The sequence below is a fragment of the Gopherus flavomarginatus genome, chromosome 20 (assembly GCF_025201925.1).
Source record: "Gopherus flavomarginatus isolate rGopFla2 chromosome 20, rGopFla2.mat.asm, whole genome shotgun sequence".
Lineage (NCBI taxonomy): Eukaryota > Metazoa > Chordata > Testudines > Testudinidae > Gopherus > Gopherus flavomarginatus.
Window position 1 is genome coordinate 2159564 of NC_066636.1, and position 22419 is coordinate 2181982.

At 53.1% G+C, this 22419-nt stretch overlaps 1 protein-coding gene across 4 annotated transcripts; it reads left to right on the top strand.

Annotated features, from left to right (window-relative positions):
* The first annotated feature begins 674 nt into the window (after window positions 1–674).
* On the top strand, window positions 675–21091 carry LOC127038018 (interferon-inducible GTPase 5-like). 4 transcript variants are annotated; one of them, XM_050930343.1, is made up of 2 exons: window positions 675–3223; window positions 18492–21091. In XM_050930343.1, the coding sequence occupies exon 2, from the start codon at window positions 18496–18498 to the stop codon at window positions 19735–19737; it is 1242 nt and encodes a 413-aa protein (XP_050786300.1). In that variant the 5' UTR covers window positions 675–3223; window positions 18492–18495; the 3' UTR covers window positions 19738–21091. The 4 variants fall into 4 exon arrangements, with proteins under 4 accessions (XP_050786300.1, XP_050786299.1, XP_050786302.1 ...); XM_050930342.1 differs by lacking the exon at window positions 18492–21091 and adding an exon at window positions 5773–7750 and having other exon boundaries at window positions 680–3223; XM_050930345.1 differs by lacking the exon at window positions 18492–21091 and adding an exon at window positions 5837–7750 and having other exon boundaries at window positions 680–3223.
* Window positions 21092–22419: the final 1328 nt, after the last annotated feature.

Below are 22419 nucleotides of genomic sequence, written 5' to 3' on the forward strand. Positions count from 1 at the left end.
AGCAGAGTCCCCGTAACCCTGACAAGGCTGGGCCCAGGATCCCTGAGGGCCTGAAACCCCACTCTCATCGTGGTCACACAGGACAGGGGTTAGGATGTCCCCACTCCAGGATCCTGTCTCCACTCTGGCCACTTCCCAGACCCCCTGATCAGTGCATTAAATTCAACCCAAATACAATTATTAAACAGCAACTGTAAGAAATAGAAGAGGAAAAAAAAGGTTAAAGGAACAGGAATCCCACCCTATGGGCATGGGGACACCACAGCCAGCCATCTCTGGGATGTAAAGAAAGTTCACCACCTGTTCTCCCCACATCTCAGGCCTTCCTCCCAGCCCTGGCTGCACTGTGGTGACACCATAGTCAGACCCTGCTCTGGCAGTGCCCACCCGCCCTCAGTTTCCAGGGGGAAGGATCTTGCTCCCCAGCATCAGCCCCCCCGTCAGGCCCACATCCCCCCTTTGAGTCCAGTCTGCAAGGTCTCATGTCTGGTGACATCTCCCTGCTCTGGGCCTCTGCCCAGAGCCCCCCAGCCGCTCATGGCGCTTGGCTGCGGGGTTACAGGTGGCAGGGCTGGTGCCCACTGTCCCAGCTCTGGCCCCCAACTCCCCCTGCACCTCATCCCTGACACCCCATTGGCATGGCTGGTCTGCACCGCTCCTGCTCAGCCCCCGACTCCTCCTCTTCTGGTTCTGGCTGCTGCTCTCCCCTTAGCTCTGCCCTGCCCCAGCTCACACAGAGGACGGGACCTTGGGCTCCTGATTCCCTCATTGGCCTGCAGCCCTGCCAATCAGGCTGACCTGTAGCATTGCCCTCTCCCCCTTGGTCTCGGGGACTGTCAGTCGCAGGATCCTGACGCCTCATCCGCCCTTCCCCTTCATTTGGTATTGGGTGACGGCTAACAAAAAAATAAAAAAACACCCCACTACAGCTCAGTGAGTGGCCAAGAGCCCCCTACTTCTGCCAGCCACACCCATGCGTTGTCTTGCTCAGACAATTCAACAAAAGGGTTCCCCAGAAAAACCTCCAAATAAAATCAGACCATGGGCCGGCTCCCCTTGACCACCACCCCTTGGTCTTCCAGGCAGGAGAAGCACAAACAGAAGCCCCCATGTGCAGGGGTGACTGGACCCCAAGAGAACGCAGGAACCCCATAAACTACCTGTGCCTCAAGCTAAAGGAAACCATTAGTGGTTGCAGAGCATCCAACACCCAATGGCAATCTCCCTTGTCCTCTGGCAGCATCGTGGTGTGGCCAATCCGGGGACGTACCTTATGCAGCATGTGCTGTTGCACCGTCCTTCCTGGACCTGGAGCCCCTGGCGGGTCGGGGAACCAATTTTTGCTGCTGGAACAAAATCAGGGGGAAACTCTTCTGGACTTTGCTTCAGGGACTGGAACAAGGAGAAGGGACGGACTTTTCTCTAATGATTACAGAGTTTTCGGTTTTAGCGAGGCGCGGGTCAGGGCTGAGCAGGGCGAGGCTTCCCGTACCCTGGGGTAGAACAGGATTTGTCCCTCCCAGTCTGGGAACAGATCCTAGATTAACCTCGTTCTCTCTGCACAGCTGCAGAGTGAATCATTCCTTCCTCAGCCATTGCAGGTCCTCTTCTCTTCTCCCCAGGGCAGCCTGGGAGCCCCTTCCTCAGCACTCTGCCAAGTAGAGCAAATACCTGAAACCCTGAACTCTCTGTCCCCAACCCCTGCCTGCTGCACAGAGAGAAACATGGGAAATTGTTCCCCTTCCAAGCTGTCTCCCCCTTTTGGAGACATGCTGAGATCAGGCACTGGGTCCTGCTCCATGTTGTGTTGTCATTTACACCAGTGCAAAAAGGGTCTAGACTGCTGCCATTCCGGCTCGGTGGAGTTGTACACCCACTTTGCACTGGTGTGAATGCGTTTGCAAGGTGCAGCCAACGGAGAATCTTTTATTGTGCACAGACCTGTCCATGGGGGGATGAAGGGGAAGGTGCCCTGGGCCCCACTGCTTTAAAAGGGCTCGGGGCTCCCGGTCACTGCCACTGCTACATGGTAACAGCCAGAGACCCGAGCCCTTTTAATTGCTGCCAGAGCCCTGGGCGGCGCACGCCTGGCAGCGCTGAAGGGCTGATTGGGGGAGGCTAGCCCCCAGCCCTGCCCCTTCCAGGGGTATGGAGACAGCCCCCCCAACCTCGCTGAGGTATAACAAACAAAATAATGAGATCCCCATAGCACTACACATACACTATAGCAGACCTTAAGGTGGCCATCCTGCAGCAAAATAACTTCAGGACCAGCCTCCAAAGAGAAACTGCGGAGCTTCAGTTCATCTGCAAATTTGACACCATCAGCTCAGGATTAAACAAAGACTGTGAATGGCTTGCCAACTACAGAACCAGTTTCTCCTCCCTTGGTTTTCACACTTCAACTGCTAGAACAGGGCCTCATCCTCCCTGATTGAACTAATCTCATTATCTCTAGCTTGCCTGCATATATATTCCTGCCCCTGGAAATTTCCACTACATGCATCTGATGAAGTGGGTATTCACCCACGAAAGCTCATGCTCCAAAACGTCTGTTGGTCTATAAGGTGCCACAGGACTCTTTGCTGCTTTTACAGATCCAGACTAACACGGCTACCCCTCTGATATGAGATCCCCATAATGAGTTTACAAAATCTGCAAACGTGGGTGCGTGGGTGGGTGAGGGAAGGGAAGACTTTTCCAAATTAAAAAAAAAATCCAATTTTTCAACTGGAGAAGATGAAAAGGAGTTTTAATTCTTTAGAAAAATACATATTTTGGGGTGTGACACAGGGTGCCTGGGGCAGCGCACATGGAAAATGCCTTGGGCCGGGCGGACTGCAGAAAAGGAGAGCAGCTTCTCCCACAGGTGGTGGTTTGCACTGTCGTTACATTCACCGGCCAGTCACACAGGGGAAAATAACAGAAACTGAACAGGGTTCATCTAGGATCTGTTGCCAGAATGGGAGGGGTGAATCCTGTTCTGCCCCAGGATTGAAGCAACCTCTCCCTGCTCAGCCCTGACCCGCGCCTCACCAAAACAAGAAACTACTTAATCAGTACAGAACAGTCCCTTCTCCTTGTTTCGCCCCCTGAAGCAAATTCCTGGGGATTTTTCTCCTAAGGGCTGAATTTGTTCCAGCAGCAAAGAGTGATTCCCTGACCCCACCCATCAGGGGCACCTGGACCGTAAAGGACAGTTCCTCAGCACACGCTGTGTAAGGTACGTCCCCAGATCGGCTGCCCCACGATGCTGCCACAGGACAGGGGAACTTGCTGTTGGGGGTTGGACACATTTGACCCACTCACCCCTTCCTTTCACTTTAGGCACACGCAGCTTTGGGGGCCCCCTGGGGACCAGCCACCCCCACACATGCAGGCTTCTGTTTGTGCTTCCTCTGCCTGGAGGAGCAAGGGGGCAGTGGGGGAGGGGAGCCGGCCCATTGTTTGATTGTATGGGGAGGCTTTTCTGGGGAGCCCGTGTGTTGAATTGTCTGAGCGACCCAACGCACAGGCGTGGCCAGCAGAGGGATATAACTGTGGGAAATGGGAGGTTTCCCTACTCTTGCTGATTTCATTTTACATTTTTTCACCTGGGACAAGGTGACAAAGGAAGAAAATGATGCTAAATGCCAGGGGGCTGATGGTGGGAAGAGAGCTCCTGTCCCCTAGCTGCTGAGGGCGTGTGACATCGCCAGAGGAGGGTCGAACCACAGTGACGCTGCAGCTCATGCAGGGCATGGGAGACAGGCCTGGGACATGTGAGGAGCAGATAGTGAACTTATCTCATGTGCCAGAGACAGCGGGTTGTGGTGTCCCCGTGCCCAGAGGGGGGGTGTCACTTGTTCCTTTAACACTTTCCATTTCTTCCTTATTTTGCTTACAGTTGGTGTTTAATAAGTTGTATTTGAGTTGAACGTAACGCAGGGATCAGGGGGCCAGGGAGGTGTCCAGTGTGCAGGGAGTACTCCAAGGTGGGGACACCCCATCCCCTGCCCTGAGTGACCATGGTGAGACTGAGGGTTCAGTCCCCCCCCCCCGGGATCCCAGACCCAGCCTTGTTGGGGTTATGAGGACTCTACTGCTCAGGAGGGAGGAAGGGGAGCCCTTGAGGGCAGGCCACTTTCCGGGTGAAGGGAGTGACTCAGACTCTGTCACTGTCCTATTCCACCAGGGCAGAGGAGAAGCCAGGAAAGTTCCCCACAATAGCAGGGCCACTCCCACTTCAGAGAGACACAGTGGGTGAGCTAATATCTTGTATTGGATCAACCTGCGTGGGGGAGGGAGACCAGCTTTTGAGCTGATGTCAGATGGCTGCCAGCTAAACAGCTCCACGTGCCAGGCCCGCACCTGTTTTTCCATGCAAAAGTTAAGGGCTGGAGGAATTTTGTTTGCAGTTCATAGACTCATAGACTCTAGGACTGGAAGGGACCTCAAGAGGTCATTGAGTCCAATCCCCTGCCCTCATGGCAGGACCAAATACTGTCTAGACCATCCTGGATAGACATTTATCTAATCTACTCTTAAATATCTCCAGAGATGGAGATTTCACAACCTCCCTAGGCAATCTATTCCAGTGTTTAACCACCCTGACAGTTAGGAACTTTTTCCTAATGTCCAACCTAAACCTCCTTTGCTGCAGTTTAAGCCCATTGCTTCTTGTTCTATCATTGGAGGCTAAGGTGAACAAGTTTTCTCCCTCCTCCTGATGACACCCTTTTAGATACCTGAAAACTGCTATCATGTCCCTCTCAGTCTTCTCTTTTCCAAACTAAACAAACCCAATTCCTTCAGCCTTCCCTCATAGGTCACGTTCTCAAGACCTTTAATTATTCGTGTTGCTCTTCTCTGGACCCTCTCCAATTTCTCCACATCTGTAGGGTAGCCATAGCCGTAACGTGCTGATTGCCAGAAGCTGGGGCTGCTCTACAGGGGATGGGTCACGTGCTGCTTCCCTGTTCTGTTCATTCCCTCTTCGGCACCTGGCACTGGCCACTGTGGAAGACAGGAGACTGGGGCAGATGGACGTTTGTTCTGATCCAGTCTGGCGGTTCTTATGTTAATTGAGAATTCATTCTATGTGTCCCCACATGAGAGCTGACCTTGACACAGGATTCAGCTTATGGGGAAAACAGAGGGGCCAAAAGTCTCTCCCATGCTATTCTCCAAGTCCAGACCCACAGAACCAAGGAAATTAAGTTGAGACTCAAAATCACAGGGTCAGACCAGGTTCAGTTTCTTGGACAGTGGAAAGATTTCCTGTTATTTCAGAAACTTAAAAGTGTTGCATTTCCCCCACCAAGGATTGTCCCTGCAGACGAGCTCTCTCTGACAACATGCAGGTGCACTCAAGTCAGCTCTGACTTTGAGGGGATTCTGTCCCCCCCTTGTTCTGTGCAGGACAGCGCCTCCCAGCACCACACTGGGACTTCAGGATCAGCACTGACTCTTCGGGGAGATGACACCCGATTGAGCCCCTCCCCCTGCTCTCTGCTGCACAGCGCTGGGCTGGGCACAGGGGTCAGCACTGAGGGGCACACGGCCTCTCCTACCACTCAAAACATGCCCTGCGGCAGAGCACCCTCCAGTGTCACATTGGGGCGCTGCGAATCAGGGTACGTGGAAATGAACCCTTCCTTGCTGGCCACTCTGAGAAGTTATCCGTAGATTATTTGACTTCTTACAATTTGTAACCAAAGATCCTTTTCTTATAACTTGGTGGGTTTATGTGCGCACTAATAGGAGATATCTCTATATGTTTACTGTGTGCAGGTTAATAAATTGTCTCTGGGCACAAAGAACTGATCATGGCTGGAATTGGTGTTTCTTTCCCCAGGAAAATGGCAGGTACAAGAAGTTTCTGGGCAGATTTATTTTTAGAATGGGGAAATAACCTTAATGGTCTGTCCCATGAGGAATATGAAGAATTCCAGGCTGCTGTCTGTGCAGGAAACCTTGCTGAAGCCATCGCGGTGGTGAAGAAATCTGATGCGTTGTTAAAAAACACCAAGCTTGACGTTGCCATCACCGGAGAGCAGGGCTCTGGCAAGTCATCTTTCATCAATGCCATAAGAAACCTAGCTGACGATGATGAAGGTGCAGCTGAGACCGAGGTGATAGAATCAGTAAAGGAGCCAACTCCTTATCCGCATCCCAAGCACCCAAATGTCACGATGTGGGACCTGCCTGGGATCGGGACACCAAATTATCCAACAAACACATATGTGGAGAAGGTGGATTTTGCTCACTATGATTTCTTCATCATTATCACAGCAGGGCGGTTCCGAGAGTCGGATGCCAGCCTGGCCCAGGAGATACAGAGGATGGGGAAGAAGTTTTACTTTGTCCGCTCCAAGGTGGACATGGACCTGCGCAGTGAAAGAAAAGGAAAAACGAAGGTCAAGGAGGAGACAGTCCTGCAGACTATCAGAAACGATTGCATCAGGAACCTGCAAGAAGCAGACATCCTTTCCCCACAGGTTTTTCTGGTGTCGAGATGGGACTTTGAAAAGTACGATGCTCCCCAACTTCAGGAGACCTTTTCGAATGAACTTGACACTCACAGGAGACATGCCATCTTTCATGTCCTGCTCAGAACTTCTGAACAACCCTTAAACTGGAAGAAAGAAGCCCTGGAGCAGCAGATCTGGAAGCAAGCCTTTAACTCAGGTGCTATCGCTACTATTCCTCTCCCATTTCTCTCTGTTTGGTGGGATGTTGGCATCTTGGTGGATAACGTGACTAAGTTCTGTGAGAGCTTTGGCCTGGACGACTATTCCCTCAGAGCCCTTGAAAAGCCCATGGGCAAGTCTAGTGAGCTGAGGACTGTGATACAATTCCTGCTGGCCAAAGACAGATCAAGAGATGAGGTTTTCAAGCTTCTGAAAGAGGCTACAGGGCAAGTTATGATGATAGCTAAGTATTTCATCAGCATGATCCCAGGGATTGGTACTGCGATAGCAGCAGTGACATCTTACAGAGTCACAGGCAGATTGCTGCGTACGTTTGTGGCTCACGTTGCAGAAGATGCTCAAAGAGTCCTGAAAAGGGCTTTGGAGGGAGCTGAGAAAAGAGATTAACAACAGCCACAAAAGAGGAACGTACCTGATATCTCATGGCAGCTGGAGATCAGAGTCAGCCGAGGGGGAGGTGACATTTCCCTTCATTCTCAAATACAGTGCAAAAAAGAAACTGTCAAAAAAAAAGATCTCCAGACTTTGGTGTATTTTAAAAACAAATATTCTTTCCTAAAGTAGGAAAATGGGTAAAATTGAGGTAAAGGTCTCTGATCCCACAATTTCTGTTAAACGCTCCGAAGGGAAAGACTCTCAGAACAAATACTGTGTAACGAAACTTTGCTCTATGTTATTTAGTAATGATGAGTTTGCCTTGATGGCCTGTTTTGCTAAGCAATAACACAGCAAGGCCTACTGAAAAGTTTACTGACTGGGGTAGACAGGCCAAATTTATGACCTTGCTAGATACCAGCGTGCTTGCAGAGTCTGGGGAAAATGCTTGCAGACACTTTGTGAAGCAACTTGTACCTTTTTGAAGCTTATCAAGAAATAACAGTTGCTCTTTGTTTTTCTCTTGTATGCTGGGAAAGTATAACTGGGGAGGTACAGTGATGACGCGACAGAGCAGCTAATAAAACAGTTTGAATCTGCAGAAGGGGGGCTGGTTCTGTGTGGAAAATGGGCTTTTTCTTTGTTGATGTGTGCATGCATTAATAAAGAACTTGGTATTTGGATCTTGCTGGGTTGTTTGTCTTTTGCGGTCAGATAACGAACCTGAAAAGTCTGGGATAGAGATAACCTCGACAGTAATAATACCTGACACAAGTTTTAAGACATACTCCAGTTTTCATTATTTAAGCTGCTGGGGCCATACCCTCATATGGCAAAAAGTTAGTGTAAATTTCACAGAGTCATAGATTCCAAGGTCAAAAGGGACCATTGTGATGACCAAGCCTGATCTCCTGCAGAACACAGGCCAGAGAGCTGCCTCATGACAATTCCTAGAGCAGATCTCTTAGAGAAACATCCAGTCTTGATTTTAAAATTCCCAGGGCTACAGAATCCGCCACAACCCTTGATTACTTATTCCAATGGTTAATCACCCTCACCGTTAAAATATTTTGTCTATTTCCAGCTGGACTGAAGTCAAGATCTGGCCTTTTACTTTTTGCAGTGCACTGAGTCACTTTCTTTCTTAGGCTCTCATGCACTAGCACAAGGTGGTGATGTTTGGATACCAGCAAAGCAGGGAAATCTTGAAATCCAAATCAAACTCTTTGCCCTGAATAATGTGCTTCACACAATCTCATGAACCCATTTCTGTAGAGATTAGGATTTGAAATTTTTGTAAAATGAACCACATCTAAATTTCAGGCCTGAAGTGGCTGAAACTCCATCGATGTTTAAGGCCAGAAGGGACCATTAGGATCACCTCGTCTAACCACCTGCATAACAAAGTGTCCCTTTGTGGAACGTTTAACCTTTCCTGTGAATAAAGAGAACAGTGCAGAGCTTGCACTAAATTTGGCCCTGACTTACAGTGAAGTCAAAGGGATTTCCAGAGTGTATGTGAGCACATACCAGAATCTGGACCTAAGCCACTAGGCCGCCAATATAATAGTCCAGGAAAGCTATCAGAGCAGAGCGACCCCAGAGGCAGCTCCTGTGATTGGAGCTGCAGTTACCTGCTTGTTTTCTCATGCAGAGTTTTGGTTTTCTGGGTGTCCAGGAATCACTATCATGGCTCAGACTAACCTGAGTTGGGCTCAGAGGATGATTGGCCCATGTCACCACCACGACACTATTGATGTGCACCATATTTCATAGTCCGTAACCAGTGTCTGTCCTGGGGCTGCTCTGCGCTGGGAGGTTACACAGCGTTAGAACACGTGGTAACCAAACGCTCAGGCCCTGATTCCCATTGCCATTAAGGGCACTTTACGTTGATCTGGCAGTGGGAAGAGGCCAAAGCCTTAGCTGAAATGAGTATCAGGCCTGGAAACATTTAGCAGGGTGTTAGCTGGATGTGGGTAACCAACATGATATTAGGGGTAATTGCGTTGTGTTAGCGTGATATTAAAGACGTGTTGTGTGAACACATAGCCATTTCCATCATGCTTGTGAAATCCTTCTGCCAGGCCGAGTTGATAGCCGCAAGGGCCGAGTTCAGTACATAGGGATCCCCTCCCAACAATGTAATGCAAAACCAGCTCTAGCCCCCACCCAGCGACCTGGGAAAATCTTACACACACCCCTGGGTACCTCAAAGAGTCAATATTTCCCCTTTCGCAAGCACAGAGTCTTGGTGTAGCAGAAAATGTTTAATAACATGAGATAAACAACGTAGCATTAAATTGGGAAAACATCTCAACTAGGCCGTGTCCTTTTCCCTGGGCTCTTGAGTCCAGCAACCCCCAAATCACCCCAAGACTCCAAAGTCCGATACCTCAAATGTCCCAAGAGTCCAGCAACCCAAAAATCACCCCAAGACTCCAAAGTCCAATACCTCAAATGTCCCAAGAGTCCAACAACCCAAATATCACCCACAGTCCCAAAAGTCCCGCAACCCAAAAGTCTCTGTCCAGGGTCAGTGCAGCTGCAGAGTTCAAAAGTCTATCTGCAGGGGTTTTCCCTCCACCAGCCTGGGTAGAAAGGGGCACCTTACATGGTCCGGGGCAGACTGCCCTGCCTCTCTGTGAGATTCTGCTTCCACCTTCCCCACAAACTGCTCAGCTCCGCACTGCTCCACCAGCTGCTCTGCTCCACCAGCCGTCCCGTGATCCACTCCAGCTGTCCCCACAAACTGCTAAACTCTGCTCGCTCCATGGGCCGCTCCAACCATCCCACAAATTGCTCCACTCCACCAGCTGCTCTGTTCTGCAATATAGCTTCAGGCTCCCCCACTAGTTAGCACAGCTCTTTAGAGATTTCAGCTCTTAATGAGTTCAGTTCACTAACCTGTAACTTAGATTCTTAAAGGATTCAAAAATCAGCTCCAATATTCAACTGTGGAGAGAGGAGAAGGTGCAATTGGTGCTTCTGGCTCCCACAAGGAGCCCACTCCCTTGTCTAAGTGCCACTCAATTGATGGCGAGACTCCCTATCACAAAGCAATCTCACAGTTCCTCATCCACACAGTCAGGGTGACAACGCTCCACTCCTTCCGCCCCAACCACAAAGAAATTGGGGATCCCACAGCTGCCAAAGCAACCATCCCAGGCTGCCATGGGCTATGCCAGGTGGGGTGGGTGTGCCTATGCAAACACGATCAGCCCTGAAATTCTTTTCCACACTCGCCATAATTCACCACCAGACGTCAGGGTAGAGCAGACTCTGCTTACATGCACATCACTGTTTGTCAGCATGAGAGATGGGTGGGGAGGGATCTGAGCACCTCCGCTCCCTAACCATTGTCAGGCTGTTTGTAGGCACAATGGCAGAGGAGAGTGTGAAGACAGAGTGAAGGGGGATAAGCGGGTAGCTTTGCGGGTGTGCAGGGCCGGTGCAAGGAAGTTTTGCGCCCTAGGTGAAACTTCCACCTTGTGCCTCCCGAGCCCTGTGGCCACTCCCCAACCCCCACTCCCCAACCCCCCTCCGCCATGAGGCGACCCCCTCAAGGCAGCTCCCCCCGCGGGGAGCCGTGCAGCAGCTCCCCACCCCAGCTCACCTCTGCTCCACCTCCTCCCCAGCATGCTGCCCCTGCTCTAATTCTCCTCCCCTCCCAGGCTTGCAGAGCCAAACAGCTGATTGGCACCACAAGCTTGAGAGGTGGGAGAAGTGGAGCAGCGATGGCGTGCTCGCGGAGGGGGCATAGCAGAGGTAAGCTGGGGAGAGGAGCCCTGCCGCAGCTCCCCCCTGCCCTGAGGCACCCCCCCCGCATCAGCTCCCCGCCCCCCGGCCCAGGGAGCTGTGCGGCAGCTCCCCACCCCAGCTGTTTGGTGCCACAAGCCTGGGAGGGGAGGAGAATTAGAGCAGGGGAAGTGTGCTCAGGGAGGAGGTGGAGCAGAGGTGAGCTGGGGTGGGGAGCTGCCGCGGGGGGGATGCCTCAAGTTTGGGGGGGAGCTACCGCAGGGCCACCCCAGCTCACCTCTGCTACGCCCCCTCCCTGAGCATTTTAACTCATCACGTCCCGATTGTCAGAGGTTTATGTTTAGCCACTTTCCATATTCTGGAAGGGCACCTCCAGGCCACCTTAATGCTGCACCTACAAACTTTGGGGGCAGTCCATTTCCTTGGCTTTTTTTGAAAGATCATTTTCCAGAACCCCATGGCCCACAGCCCGGTTCTCTCCATCCTTGTCTCCCATCTCTCTGCCTGCCCAGCATACCCTGGGCCTGGGGGTGGGGCAGGCATTGTCAGGGCTGAGGATCAGGGAAGAGGAGGCAGGGACAGAAGTGGAGTCAGCGAGGGCATTTTTGGAAGGAGGGACAGAGATGGGGGCCCATGAAGACACAGGGCTTTGGATGGGCACAGCTGAACCCTCCTCCAATATCTCCTACTGCGCAGCTCTGACCTGAAGCAGCAGAATCGGGGGGAATGGGCAGCAAGGGGGAGTCTGGAGGCTCTGCCCCATGGCTGGGCACTGCATGGGGAAGGTGAGGATTTGTGGGTCCCTGCCCCTGACCGGGGAGGCAGCAGAGGGGACACCAGAATGGGGAGGACTTGAAGGGATGGGGGGTGCCTGTGGGGGGAGGATATGGTGTCACGGAGTGTGGGAGAGTCCGGCCCTGCACCCCTCTTCCTGGGACCCACAGTGACTCTCAGCCAGCCAGTAAAACAGAAGGTTTATTGGACAACAGGAACACAGGTTACAGCAGAGCTTGCAGGCACAGTCAGGACCCCTCCACCGAGTCCTTCTGGGCTCTCAGGGTGCTTGGATCCTAGCTAGGATACCCTGAATTCCACCCACACAGCCCCAAGCCCAAACTCCAACTGCTTCCCTCCTGCCACTCCCTTCTTTTGTCCCCTTCCCGGGCAAAGGTGTTGACCTTTCCCCTCCCTTACCTAGCTCAGGTTACAGGCTCTGGCATCGTCCATCTCCTAAAGTCCTCCCCTGCTCTCCCACTCCCCACACAGACAGTCCCTACTGCATCACATCTCTCCCCCCTTCGAGACTGAATTGAGCGGGGTCACTCTGCCCAGTGACCTGGGGAAGTTCAGGGTCCCCTCTACGGGACAACGCATCCGCTGTCAGGTTGGCACTTCCCTTCACATGGACCACGTCCATGTCATAGTCCTGCAGGAGCAGGCTCCACCTCAGGAGCTTGGCGTTGGCTCCTTTCATCTGGTGCAGCCAGGTCAGGGGACAGTGGTCGGTGTACACGGTGAAGTGTCGCCCAAAGAGATATGGCTCTAGCTTCTTAAGGGCCCACACCATGGCCAGGCATTCCTTCTCGATGGCCGCGTAGCTTTGTTCCCGGGGTAGCAGCTTCTTACTCAGGTACACGATAGGGTGTCTCTCCCCCTTTTCATCCTCCTGCATTAACACCGCCCCCAGTCCCGTGTCTGAGGCATCGGTGAACACCATAAAGGGTTTGTCAAAATCTGGGTTTGCCAGAACTGGGTCGCTAACCAGAGCCTCCTTCAGCGCCCGGAAAGCCTCCTGGCACTGCTCAGTCCAGATCACCTTGTCTGGCTTCCCCTTTTTGCACAGTTCAGTGATGGGGCCGGCTATGGCACTGAAGTGGGGCACGAACCTTCGATAGTACCCCGCCATCCCAATAAAGGCCTGGACCTGCTTTTTGGTTTGGGGAGCAGGCCAGTCTCTGATCACCTCCACCTTGGCTGGTTCCGGCTTCAGGCAGCCGCTCCCCACCCGATGGCCCACGTAAGATACTTCAGCCATCCCCACCTTGCACTTCTCAGCCTTTACTGTTAACCCAGCCTTCCGGAGTCGGTCCAGGACTTGTTTAACCTGGGACACGTGGTCCTCCCAGGTCTGGCTGAAGACGCAGATGTCGTCAATATACGCCACGGCAAAACTCTCCATCCCCCTCAGTAGCTGATCCACCAGGCGCTGGAAGGTGGCCGGCGCTCCCTTGAGGCCGAAGGGCAGGGTCAAAAACTCATAGAGCCCCAGAGGGGTGATAAAGGCCGATTTCAGCCTGGCATCTGCGTCCAGCGGCACTTGCCAGTAGCCTTTGGTAAGATCCATAGTGGTGAGGTACCGTGCACCTCCCAGCTTGTCTAGGAGCTCGTCAGGCCTGGGCATAGGGTAGGCATCAGATACGGTGATGGCATTGAGCTTTCGATAGTCCACACAGAACCGGATTGACCCATCCTTCTTGGGAACCAGCACTACTGGCGAGGCCCAAGGGCTGGAAGACGGCTGGATCACCCCCAAAGCCAGCATGTCCCTGACCTCTCTTTCAAGATCCTGGGCAGTTTTACCAGTGACCCGAAAAGGGGAGCATCTTATAGGGGGGTGTGACCCCGTCTCCACCCGGTGGACAGTCAAATTAGTGCGTCCAGGCTGGTTGGAAAACAGCTGTCGGTACAGATGCAGCACCCCTCTGATCTCAGCGTGCTGGCCCGGGGTCAGTTGCTCAGAGAGGGGAATCGCCTCCAGGGGGGAACCAGCTTTTGTCCCAGGGAATAGATCCACTAAGGGGTCATCTCCCTGCCCCTCCCAATGTCCACACACGGCCAACACCACATTCCCCCTGTCATAGTATGGTTTCATCATGTTCACATGGTACACCCGACGGTGATGTGCCCGGTTTGACAGCTCCACCACATAGTTTACCTCATTCAGTTGCTTGATAACCTTGAAGGGCCCTTCCCAGGCGGCCTGGAGTTTGTTTCTCCTCACGGGGATAAGAACCATCACCTGATCCCCGGTGGCGAAGGTACGGGCTCGTGCTGTGCGGTCATACCAGACCTTCTGCCTCCTCTGGGCTCGGGCCAGATTCTCCCTGGCCAGGCCCATGAGCTCGGCCAGTCTTTCCCGGAAGGTCAGGACATACTCCACCACTGACTCTCCCTCGGGAGAGGCCTTCCCCTCCCATTCGTCCCTCATCAGGTCTAGGGGCCCCTCACCCGCCTTCCATACAACAGTTCGAAAGGTGAAAACCCGGTAGATTCCTGGGGTACCTCCCTGTACGCAAACAGCAGGTGAGGTAAGTACTTGTCCCAATCTTGCGGATGCTGGTTCATAAATGTTTTTAGCATCATCTTCAGCGTCCCGTTGAACCTTTCTACCAGCCCGTTGGACTGGGGGTGATACGCTGAGGCCCAGTTGTGCTGGACCCCACATTTCTGCCATAAGGACCGGAGCAGGGCCGACATGAAGTTGGACCCCTGGTCCGTTAAGACCTCCTTGGGGAACCCCACCCGGCTGAAAATTGTCAGCAGCGCATCTGCCACTGTGTCTGCTTCGATAGAGGACAAGGCCACCGCCTCGGGGTAGCGAGTGGCAAAATCCACCACCACCAGGATGTATTTCTTCCCTGACCGGGTCATCTTGCTGAGAGGTCCCACTATGTCCATGGCCACCTTCTGGAAAGGTTCTTCTATGATGGGTAAAGGCCTCAAAGCCGCTTTCCCCTTGTCCCGGGCCTTCCCCACCCTCTGGCAGGGGTCACAGGATTGGCAGTACTGTCGGACATGGGTAAAGACCCCAGGCCAGTAAAAGTTCTGTAGCAGCCTCTGCCTGGTGCGCCGGATTCCCCGGTGCCCTGCGAGAGGGATGTCATGGGCCAGGTACAACAGCTTGTGACGGAACTTCTGGGGAACCACCAGCTGCCTCCTGATCCCCCATGACTCTACTTCCCCTGGGGGAGCCCATTCTCGGTACAGGAACCCCTTCTCCCACAGGAACCTCTCCTTGCAACCTCTCCTCATGGTCTGTACCGCACTAAGGTCAGCCCGGTCCCTGTGCTTCCGCAAGGAGGGATCTTTCTGCAACTCGGCCTGGAACTCAGCAGCTGGGACAGGAATGGGGACCGGCTCTCTCTGGCTGGCTGGGTCTGAGGCCGCAGCCTCTCTGCACCGTGCCCCTGGGCGTTCCCCGCTCCCTGAGTTAGGGTCCTGCACCTCAGGTCGAGTACCTTCCCCGTTTTCGGGGTGCAGTGCCATTTGCCGACTCTGACTACGAGTCACGACCAGGGCACTCTGGGTGTTACTAGGCCAGTCCTCAAGGTCCCCTCCCATTAACACGTCAGTGGGCAAATATTGGTGTACCCCCACATCTTTGGGGCCCTCCTTGGCCCCCCATTTCAGGTGTACCCTTGCCACGGGTACCTTGAATGGGGTCCCGCCCACGCCCATCAGGGTCAGGTAGGTGTCGGGCACCATCCGATCTGAGGCCACCACCTCGGGCCGGGCCAGCGTCACCTCTGCGCCCGTGTCCCAGTACCCAGTGACCTTCCTCCCATCCACTTCCAGGGAAACAATGCACTCTTTCCGGAGGGGCAGCCCCGCGCCCACCCGGTAAACCAAAAACCCGGAACCGGGAGCATCCATAGGTGGTATGTTGCCAACCCCCCTTTCCTGGGAATGTAGCCCCTCCTCCGATTGGGTTTTTACCCAGTCCACCCTCTGCGGGTTGGGTCTGCTTGGTCTGTCCCTGAGCTTGGGGCACTGGGCCCGTATGTGACCTCGTTGGCCACAGCGATAGCAGCCCATATCTCGTGGGTCCCCTTGAGTGGGTCGGAGGGACCTGCCGCTGGATGTTCCCCTTTTGGGGGGGTTCTCCATAGGCCCCCTTTGGGAGGTCCCATGTTGACTCTCTCTCTGCGTTGAGGCAGGCCTGCTCCTTCGAGACTCCTCCCTGCCATCCCCTGCCCGACTGTCCACAAATTGGTCGGCCAGCTGGCCTGCGTGCTGCGGGTTCTCCGGCTTCTGGTCCATCAACCACAGCCTCAGGTCGGACGGGCACTGCTCGTACAGGTGCTCCAGTATGAATAGGTCAAGCAGGTCCTCTTTAGTTTGGGCCCCAGCTGTCCACTTGCGGGCATACCCCTGCACCCGGTTGACCAGTTGTAGGTATGTGACCTCACGGGTTTTACGCTGGCTCCGGAACTTTTTCCGGTACATCTCAGGAGTCAGCCCAAACTCGCGGAGCAGGGCCTGTTTGAACAGTTCATAGTCCCCTGCCTCCGCCCCTTTCAGTCGGCTGTACACCTCCACGGCTGTGGAGTCCAGTAAGGGGGTGAGAACTGCGATCCTGTCTGCAGGGTCAACCCTGTGCAGCTCGCAGGCATTCTCAAAGGCCGTCAGGAAGGTATCTATGTCCTCCCCCTCCTTACGCCGGGGCAGCAAGTGCTTATCAAAGCTCTTTGTAGGCTTGGGTCCCCCCTCACTCACCGCAGCTGGAGCCTCACTGCTCCTCAGCCGGGCCAGGTCCAGCTCATGTTTACGCTGTTTCTCCTTCTCCTCCCGCTCACGCTGGCGCTGGTTCTCCTCATGTTTACGCTGGTTCTCCTCATGTTTACGCTGGTTCTCCTCATGTTTACGCTGGTTCTCCTCATGTTCACGCTGTTTCGCCTTCTCCTCCAGCTCTCGCCTCTTTAACTCGAGCTCCTCCCGTCTCAGCTCCCTTTCATATTCCAGCCGCATCCGCTCCACGGATGCCGAGCGTCGCCGGGCGGATCCCCTGCTGGGGGGTGGGCTTCGCTGGGCAGATCCCCTGCTGGCCGGGGGTGTTACGGTGCCCTCGGTATACACTGGGCTCCTCCCCGCCCTTCCTCTACGCCTAGGAAGGGGGGGTCTCGGGAAGCCCTCGTCTGCCGGCTGACCACTCCCAGCGGGGACAGACACTGGTGCCTGCGCTGCATCTGCCCGGCTGCTTCCCTCAGAGACAGGGCTCCGTTCATTCATGCGGTCTCCCTGCTCCAGCTGTGCAATCAGCTGGTCCTTGCTGAGCCTCCCTGGGTGCAGCCCCCTCTGCTTGCACAGCTCCAGCAGGTCGCACTTGCGCCGCTTGGCATACATCTTCCTGCTGACCACTCACAGGCCGGGGTGCTCGCCGCTCCCCACGGTTTCCAGGGGGACCCCTAGTGCACCAGCCCTTCTTGAGGTCACCACCTCTCTGCCAGGGTCGAGCTGCAGACTCCTCCGCCCCTGGGACCGCTCGCTGCAATCCCCCGGGGGACCCTGTTACTGCAAAGTCCTTCTCACTGGGCACACACTCCCAGGGGTTAACCACCCCTTCGTTTTACTGCTCCCCAGTCACTTACTGCAGGAAGCGCCGTCCACGGGGTGCAGTATCTCCCGCCGCTGCCACCAGTTGTCACGGAGTGTGGGGGAGTCCGGCCCTGCACCCCTCTTCCTGGGACCCACAGTGACTCTCAGCCAGCCAGTAAAACAGAAGGTTTATTGGACAACAGGAACACAGGTTACAGCAGAGCTTGCAGGCACAGTCAGGACCCCTCCACCGAGTCCTTCTGGGCTTTCAGGGTGCTTGGATCCTAGCTAGGATACCCTGAATTCCGCCCACACAGCCCCAAGCCCAAACTCAAACTGCTTCCCTCCTGCCACTCCCTTCTTTTGTCCCCTTCCCGGGCAAAGGTGTTGACCTTTCCCCTCCCTTACCTAGCTCAGGTTACAGGCTCTGGCATCGTCCATCTCCTAAAGTCCTCCCCTGCTCTCCCACTCCCCACACAGACAGTCCCTACTGCATCACATATGGATACCTCCATTTCCCTCCCCTCACACCCAGATATGTCACCCTTAGCTATTGGGTGGAGGTGCAGAGTCCCCTACCCCCAATCTGGGAAAAGACTCTACACATCTGTCTGCGGCAGACGTGACTTTGCAATGGAGCCAATAAACCCTGTCCCTCTCGAGGGTGAACTAGCAGCCTGAGGCTTAATGCCAACCCTGGGCTGGCTGTGAGGCTCAAAAAGGGTGTTTCAAAGGGGGAGGCCCAGCAGCTGGAGGGTGGTGTGGAGAGACTGGGCAAACAGGCTATGCTGGGGGTGCCAAGGAGCATGGCTTGGGTTGGAGCCGGACTAGAACTGTTGGCTCTCAGAGGTGCTGGGCAAAGGGGAGAGTGTGCCAGCCCCACAGGAAGTACAGGACACATATGATAAATAAGAATACCTGACTTTTATGTCATGCTTTTCCATCGGTAGGTCTAAAGCCATTTTCAATATCCCCATGTTACAGATGGGGAAACATACAATTTTGAACCCCGATGTGGCCCTCGGGCCAAAATGTTTTCCCACTCCTGCTCTAAAGTGCTTACCATTAGCCCCCTTATACAGATAGAGAAACTGAGGCACGTGGCAGTGACTTGCACACCATTGGCAGAGGTGGGAATAGAATGCAGGTCCACTGAGTCCCAGTCTACTGTTCTATCCGCTAGCTGCCAGGGGAGGGAAATGGAGTCATCGGTACCCTCCCCCCACAGATAGTAACTAGCACTAAGTAAAATTTTTTTCTTTTTTTTGCTCCTTGCAGATTAAAATTCCTAGATGACTTTGTTCTGTGGGAGGAAAAAGACTATGTGTAATTTTTATTTTTTCTCCATAGGAAGATGGAAGAACTAAAATTTATCCCTGGTAACAAATTTTCAAAAGACAGAAATACACTGCCTGGTCTGTCTGAGCAGGAAACTGATGAGATCAAGGCTGCTCTCGAAGCAGGAGACCTCTCAGGAGCAGCGTATGTGGTGCACAGGTCTGACGAGTTGTTTAAAAACACCGAGCTCAACATTGCAATCACAGGGGAGTCAGGAGCTGGGAAATCGTCCTTCCTCAATGCCCTCCAGGGCCTGGGAGATGAAGACAAAGAAGCTGCTAAGACCGGGGTGGTAGAGACAACCAAAGAACCAATGCTGTACCGGCATTCCAAGTACCCCAATGTGATCTTCTGGGACCTGCCAGGCATCGGGACCCCAGCTTTTCAGCCAGACACTTACCTGGAGCAGGTGACATTCAATCGCTATGACTTCTTCGTCGTCATTGCTTCGGAGCGGTTCAGGGCCAACCACGCCAAACTGGCCCAGGAGATCCATAAGATGGGGAAGAAGTTTTACTTTGTGCGCTCCAAGGTGGACTTGGACATTTACAATGAGAAACACAAAAAGAGCTTCAATGAGGAGAGAACCCTGGAGCAAATCAGAAACGACTGCATCGAACACCTGTGCGGAGAAGGGATGAGCTCCCCGCAGGTTTTCCTGGTGTCAAGCAAAGAATTTCAGAAATACGATTCTCCCAAACTGCAGAAAACGTTGCTGAAGGAACTGGAAAGTCACAAGAAATTCCTTTTCCTCTTGGCCCTGCCCAACCTTTCCAAACCAATCTTGGAAAAGAAAAAAAAAGCTTTGCAAAGACAGATCTGGAAACAAGCCCTGAAGTCGTGCACCATTGCTGCTGTTCCTCTCCCGGTTCTCTCGGTGAAGTGCGATGTTGGCATCCTGGTGGATAACATGAGAGGGTATTGTGAGAGCTTTGGGCTAGATGACAGTTCCCTCTTTATACTCGCTAGCCAGGTTGGGAAGTCTGTCGCTGAGCTGAAGGGCGTGATCAAGTCCCCACTGGCCAAAAATATTTCAGAAGAAATGGCTGAGAAGCAGCTGACTAAGGCTGCAGGAAAGGGTCTAATTTTAGCTAAACATTTTATCAGCATGATACCGGTGGTTGGGACCATATTTGCTGCAGAGAGGTCTTTCACAGTGACATACAGAATGCTGAACAACTTTTTAGATGATGTCGCTGAAGACGCCCAAAGAGTCCTGATCAAGGCATTGGAGACAGAAGAGAAAACAAATGAATAACAGCCACAAAGACCAGTAAACTGATACACGCCTCTGGCAGATGGAGATTGGAGCCAACCAGAGGACAATGACAGATTCTTCTGTACTCTGATTTCATGCAACCAAAGAAAAAAAAATATTGAAAAAGATCTCCAGAGTTTGAGCTTTAAAATACAAAGATGTATTTCTAGTGCGGAGGAACAGGAAAAACTGAGGTACAGTTCCCTGGCCCCACAATTTTTTTAAGCCAGGCCCCAGCTGGGATAATTGAGGGACAGCATCAGGGCAAATACCAGCTCAAAAGGTCCTGATCTAAATTAATTAAAAGCATCAAGCAAGAGTTTTAAAATATATTTTAACTTTCTCTGTGTAAACCAGTGGAGATTCCTTGAGTCCAATGGAGCGATTGACACCAGCTGAGGATGTGGCCTATTGCATGCGGTGTAAACCGGTGCAGAATCTGACCGTGAGCAGCCATCAGAACTGTAATAGCGCAAAATGTGATCAGAAAATAGTTGAAACCGGAACCAGCTCCTTCCAGCTTTTCTTCTTTTCCTGAGTCCTTTCTCCTTTGCCATTCAATGCAGGGTTAGACCAATTCAACCTAAAGCCTGTGAACGCAATTAATTAAAAAAACACCATTAAAAATAGATTTCTGAGCAGTAAAACACCGACCTGAGACCTGTATCCTGCTGAGCTCCCATGGGCTCAGCTCTCAACTCAACACTGCTCTAATGCGGGTCCCTGCGCCCCAGGGAAACAGACTTGGTTAGGAACCCCGAGTACAGATCCCCAGTATTGCACCGAGCTCCATTGATCCAATCCCATTGACCCGCTCTGGGGATCTGTTTAATGGGTCTCATAGCAGATGTTTGCTAATGATTCTTTTCTCCGTCTGCCGTCCTTGTGCTAGAGGCTGTTATTGGCTCTGCAACTAAGTTGTACCCTGAGCAGGGTTTGGAAGCATCTGGCTCCTAAACCCATATCAGAGGATTAAGAGTTAAATTGCTGAAGTGAGATTTTTCATATGGGCCCGAGCTGCAGTTTGAGCTGCTGCTGATGGTGGTTTTGGTGCTGACGTGTTTGTTTAATGTGGAGTTTAGATTGGCCTGGCGTCAGGGAATCACCCCACACCGCTCAGACTCACCTGGGATTTGCAGTTTGTAACCACGATGTGTCGGGCTTTGATGACGATTGGTTCATATGATGCCACGCACCAGCCTATCGCAAATTATTTGCTCTATATTCCACAGTCAGTAATTCATGGGATTGCATCTCTTTGCTCTGTGTATTCACTGCTTGTGGTTTTGTCATCACTGCAGATCTTAGTGCAATACTTTTGTCTTTTAATAAACTCCCAGTCAGCTGGATCTGACACTTTGTGCATCTGATTTTTGTGGCTCTTAGGAAAACACAGAGTGAGGGGCATCAGCTGGACCCTGGCTTTGACTCCATCTCCCCCTCAGCCCTGCAGATTTGCACTGGATAGTTATATGGGTATCAAGACTACCCAGAGTCATAATTAACACTAACAAAAAACTGGAGAGTCCATTAAACCTCCTGCTTCTGTGTTTAAGCCAATCTGCAGCTATTAGAGAGCAGGGTAAGGTTGTTACAAACTGGCCCTGCTGTCACCCACTGTGCAGCCAGGGATCTGTGTGTATAGAGTCCCACATGCTTCTGAGCCAGCTGGGACTGGGAGAGTCCAGTCACTGCTGCTGGCTCGGGACTCCAGGACGAACCACCAGACTCAGACCTCTTGTCTTGAGCTGCCCTAGACCATAGGTGCTGGAATTAGAGCAGCTGGGGGAGCTGCCACACCCCCCTGGCTTGAAATGGTTTCCATTATATACAAGGTTTACAGTTTGAGTCAATGGATCTCAGCATCCCGCTATACAAATTGTTCCAGCACCTCTGCCCTAGACCCTGAAATCAGTGTCTCAGTCCTCCAGAGTGCTCCAGTCCTCCTGAGTCAAGGGAAGGATATTGGGAGAAGATGAGGAAGAGAGTCCCAAGGATGGAGCCGGATGTCCAGAGAAGGGAGGGAGCCTGGCAGGGACCAAGAGAGCCTGGAGAACACAGAGGAGGCAGATCTGTGAGAGGGGAGGAGAAGGGGACGGAGAGGGCCAGAGCCAGGAACTTAGGGCCTGTGTCTATTAGGGGTCTATCCCGATTGTGCCCATGCTGTGCCAGAGACCATGGGGCTGTACCCGGGGGACCTTACTAAGGAAATCTGGAAAAGGTGGGAAGAAATGGTGGTGACACAAAGACCTGGGGGGGAAGCTGCCCCGTCTCACACCCCCTGGCCCCCAAACCCTTTGAACGGTTGGAAGTGCAATGAGGGAGATAGCAGGGTGAGCTATGGGGAGATGGAGGGAGTTGGTGTTTTCAGTGGGGAGGGGGATATTGAGGGACCGTGGGGGCGGGATAGCGGAAGCTCCTGACAGGGGATATTAAGGGACTGTGAGGGGGGTGGCTGGGGCTCCTGAGGGGGGATATAGAGGGATTTGGGGGAGAGGTGACTGGGGATCCTGAGGGGGACTATTGAGGCACCATGAGAGGGGCTGGCAGAGGCTCCCGAGGGGGGATATTGAGGGACCATGAGGGGGGAAGGTGAGGCTCCTGAGGGGGGATATTGAGGCACCATGAGGGGGGCTGGCAGAGGCTCCCGAGGGGGGATATTGAGGGACCATGAGGGGGAAG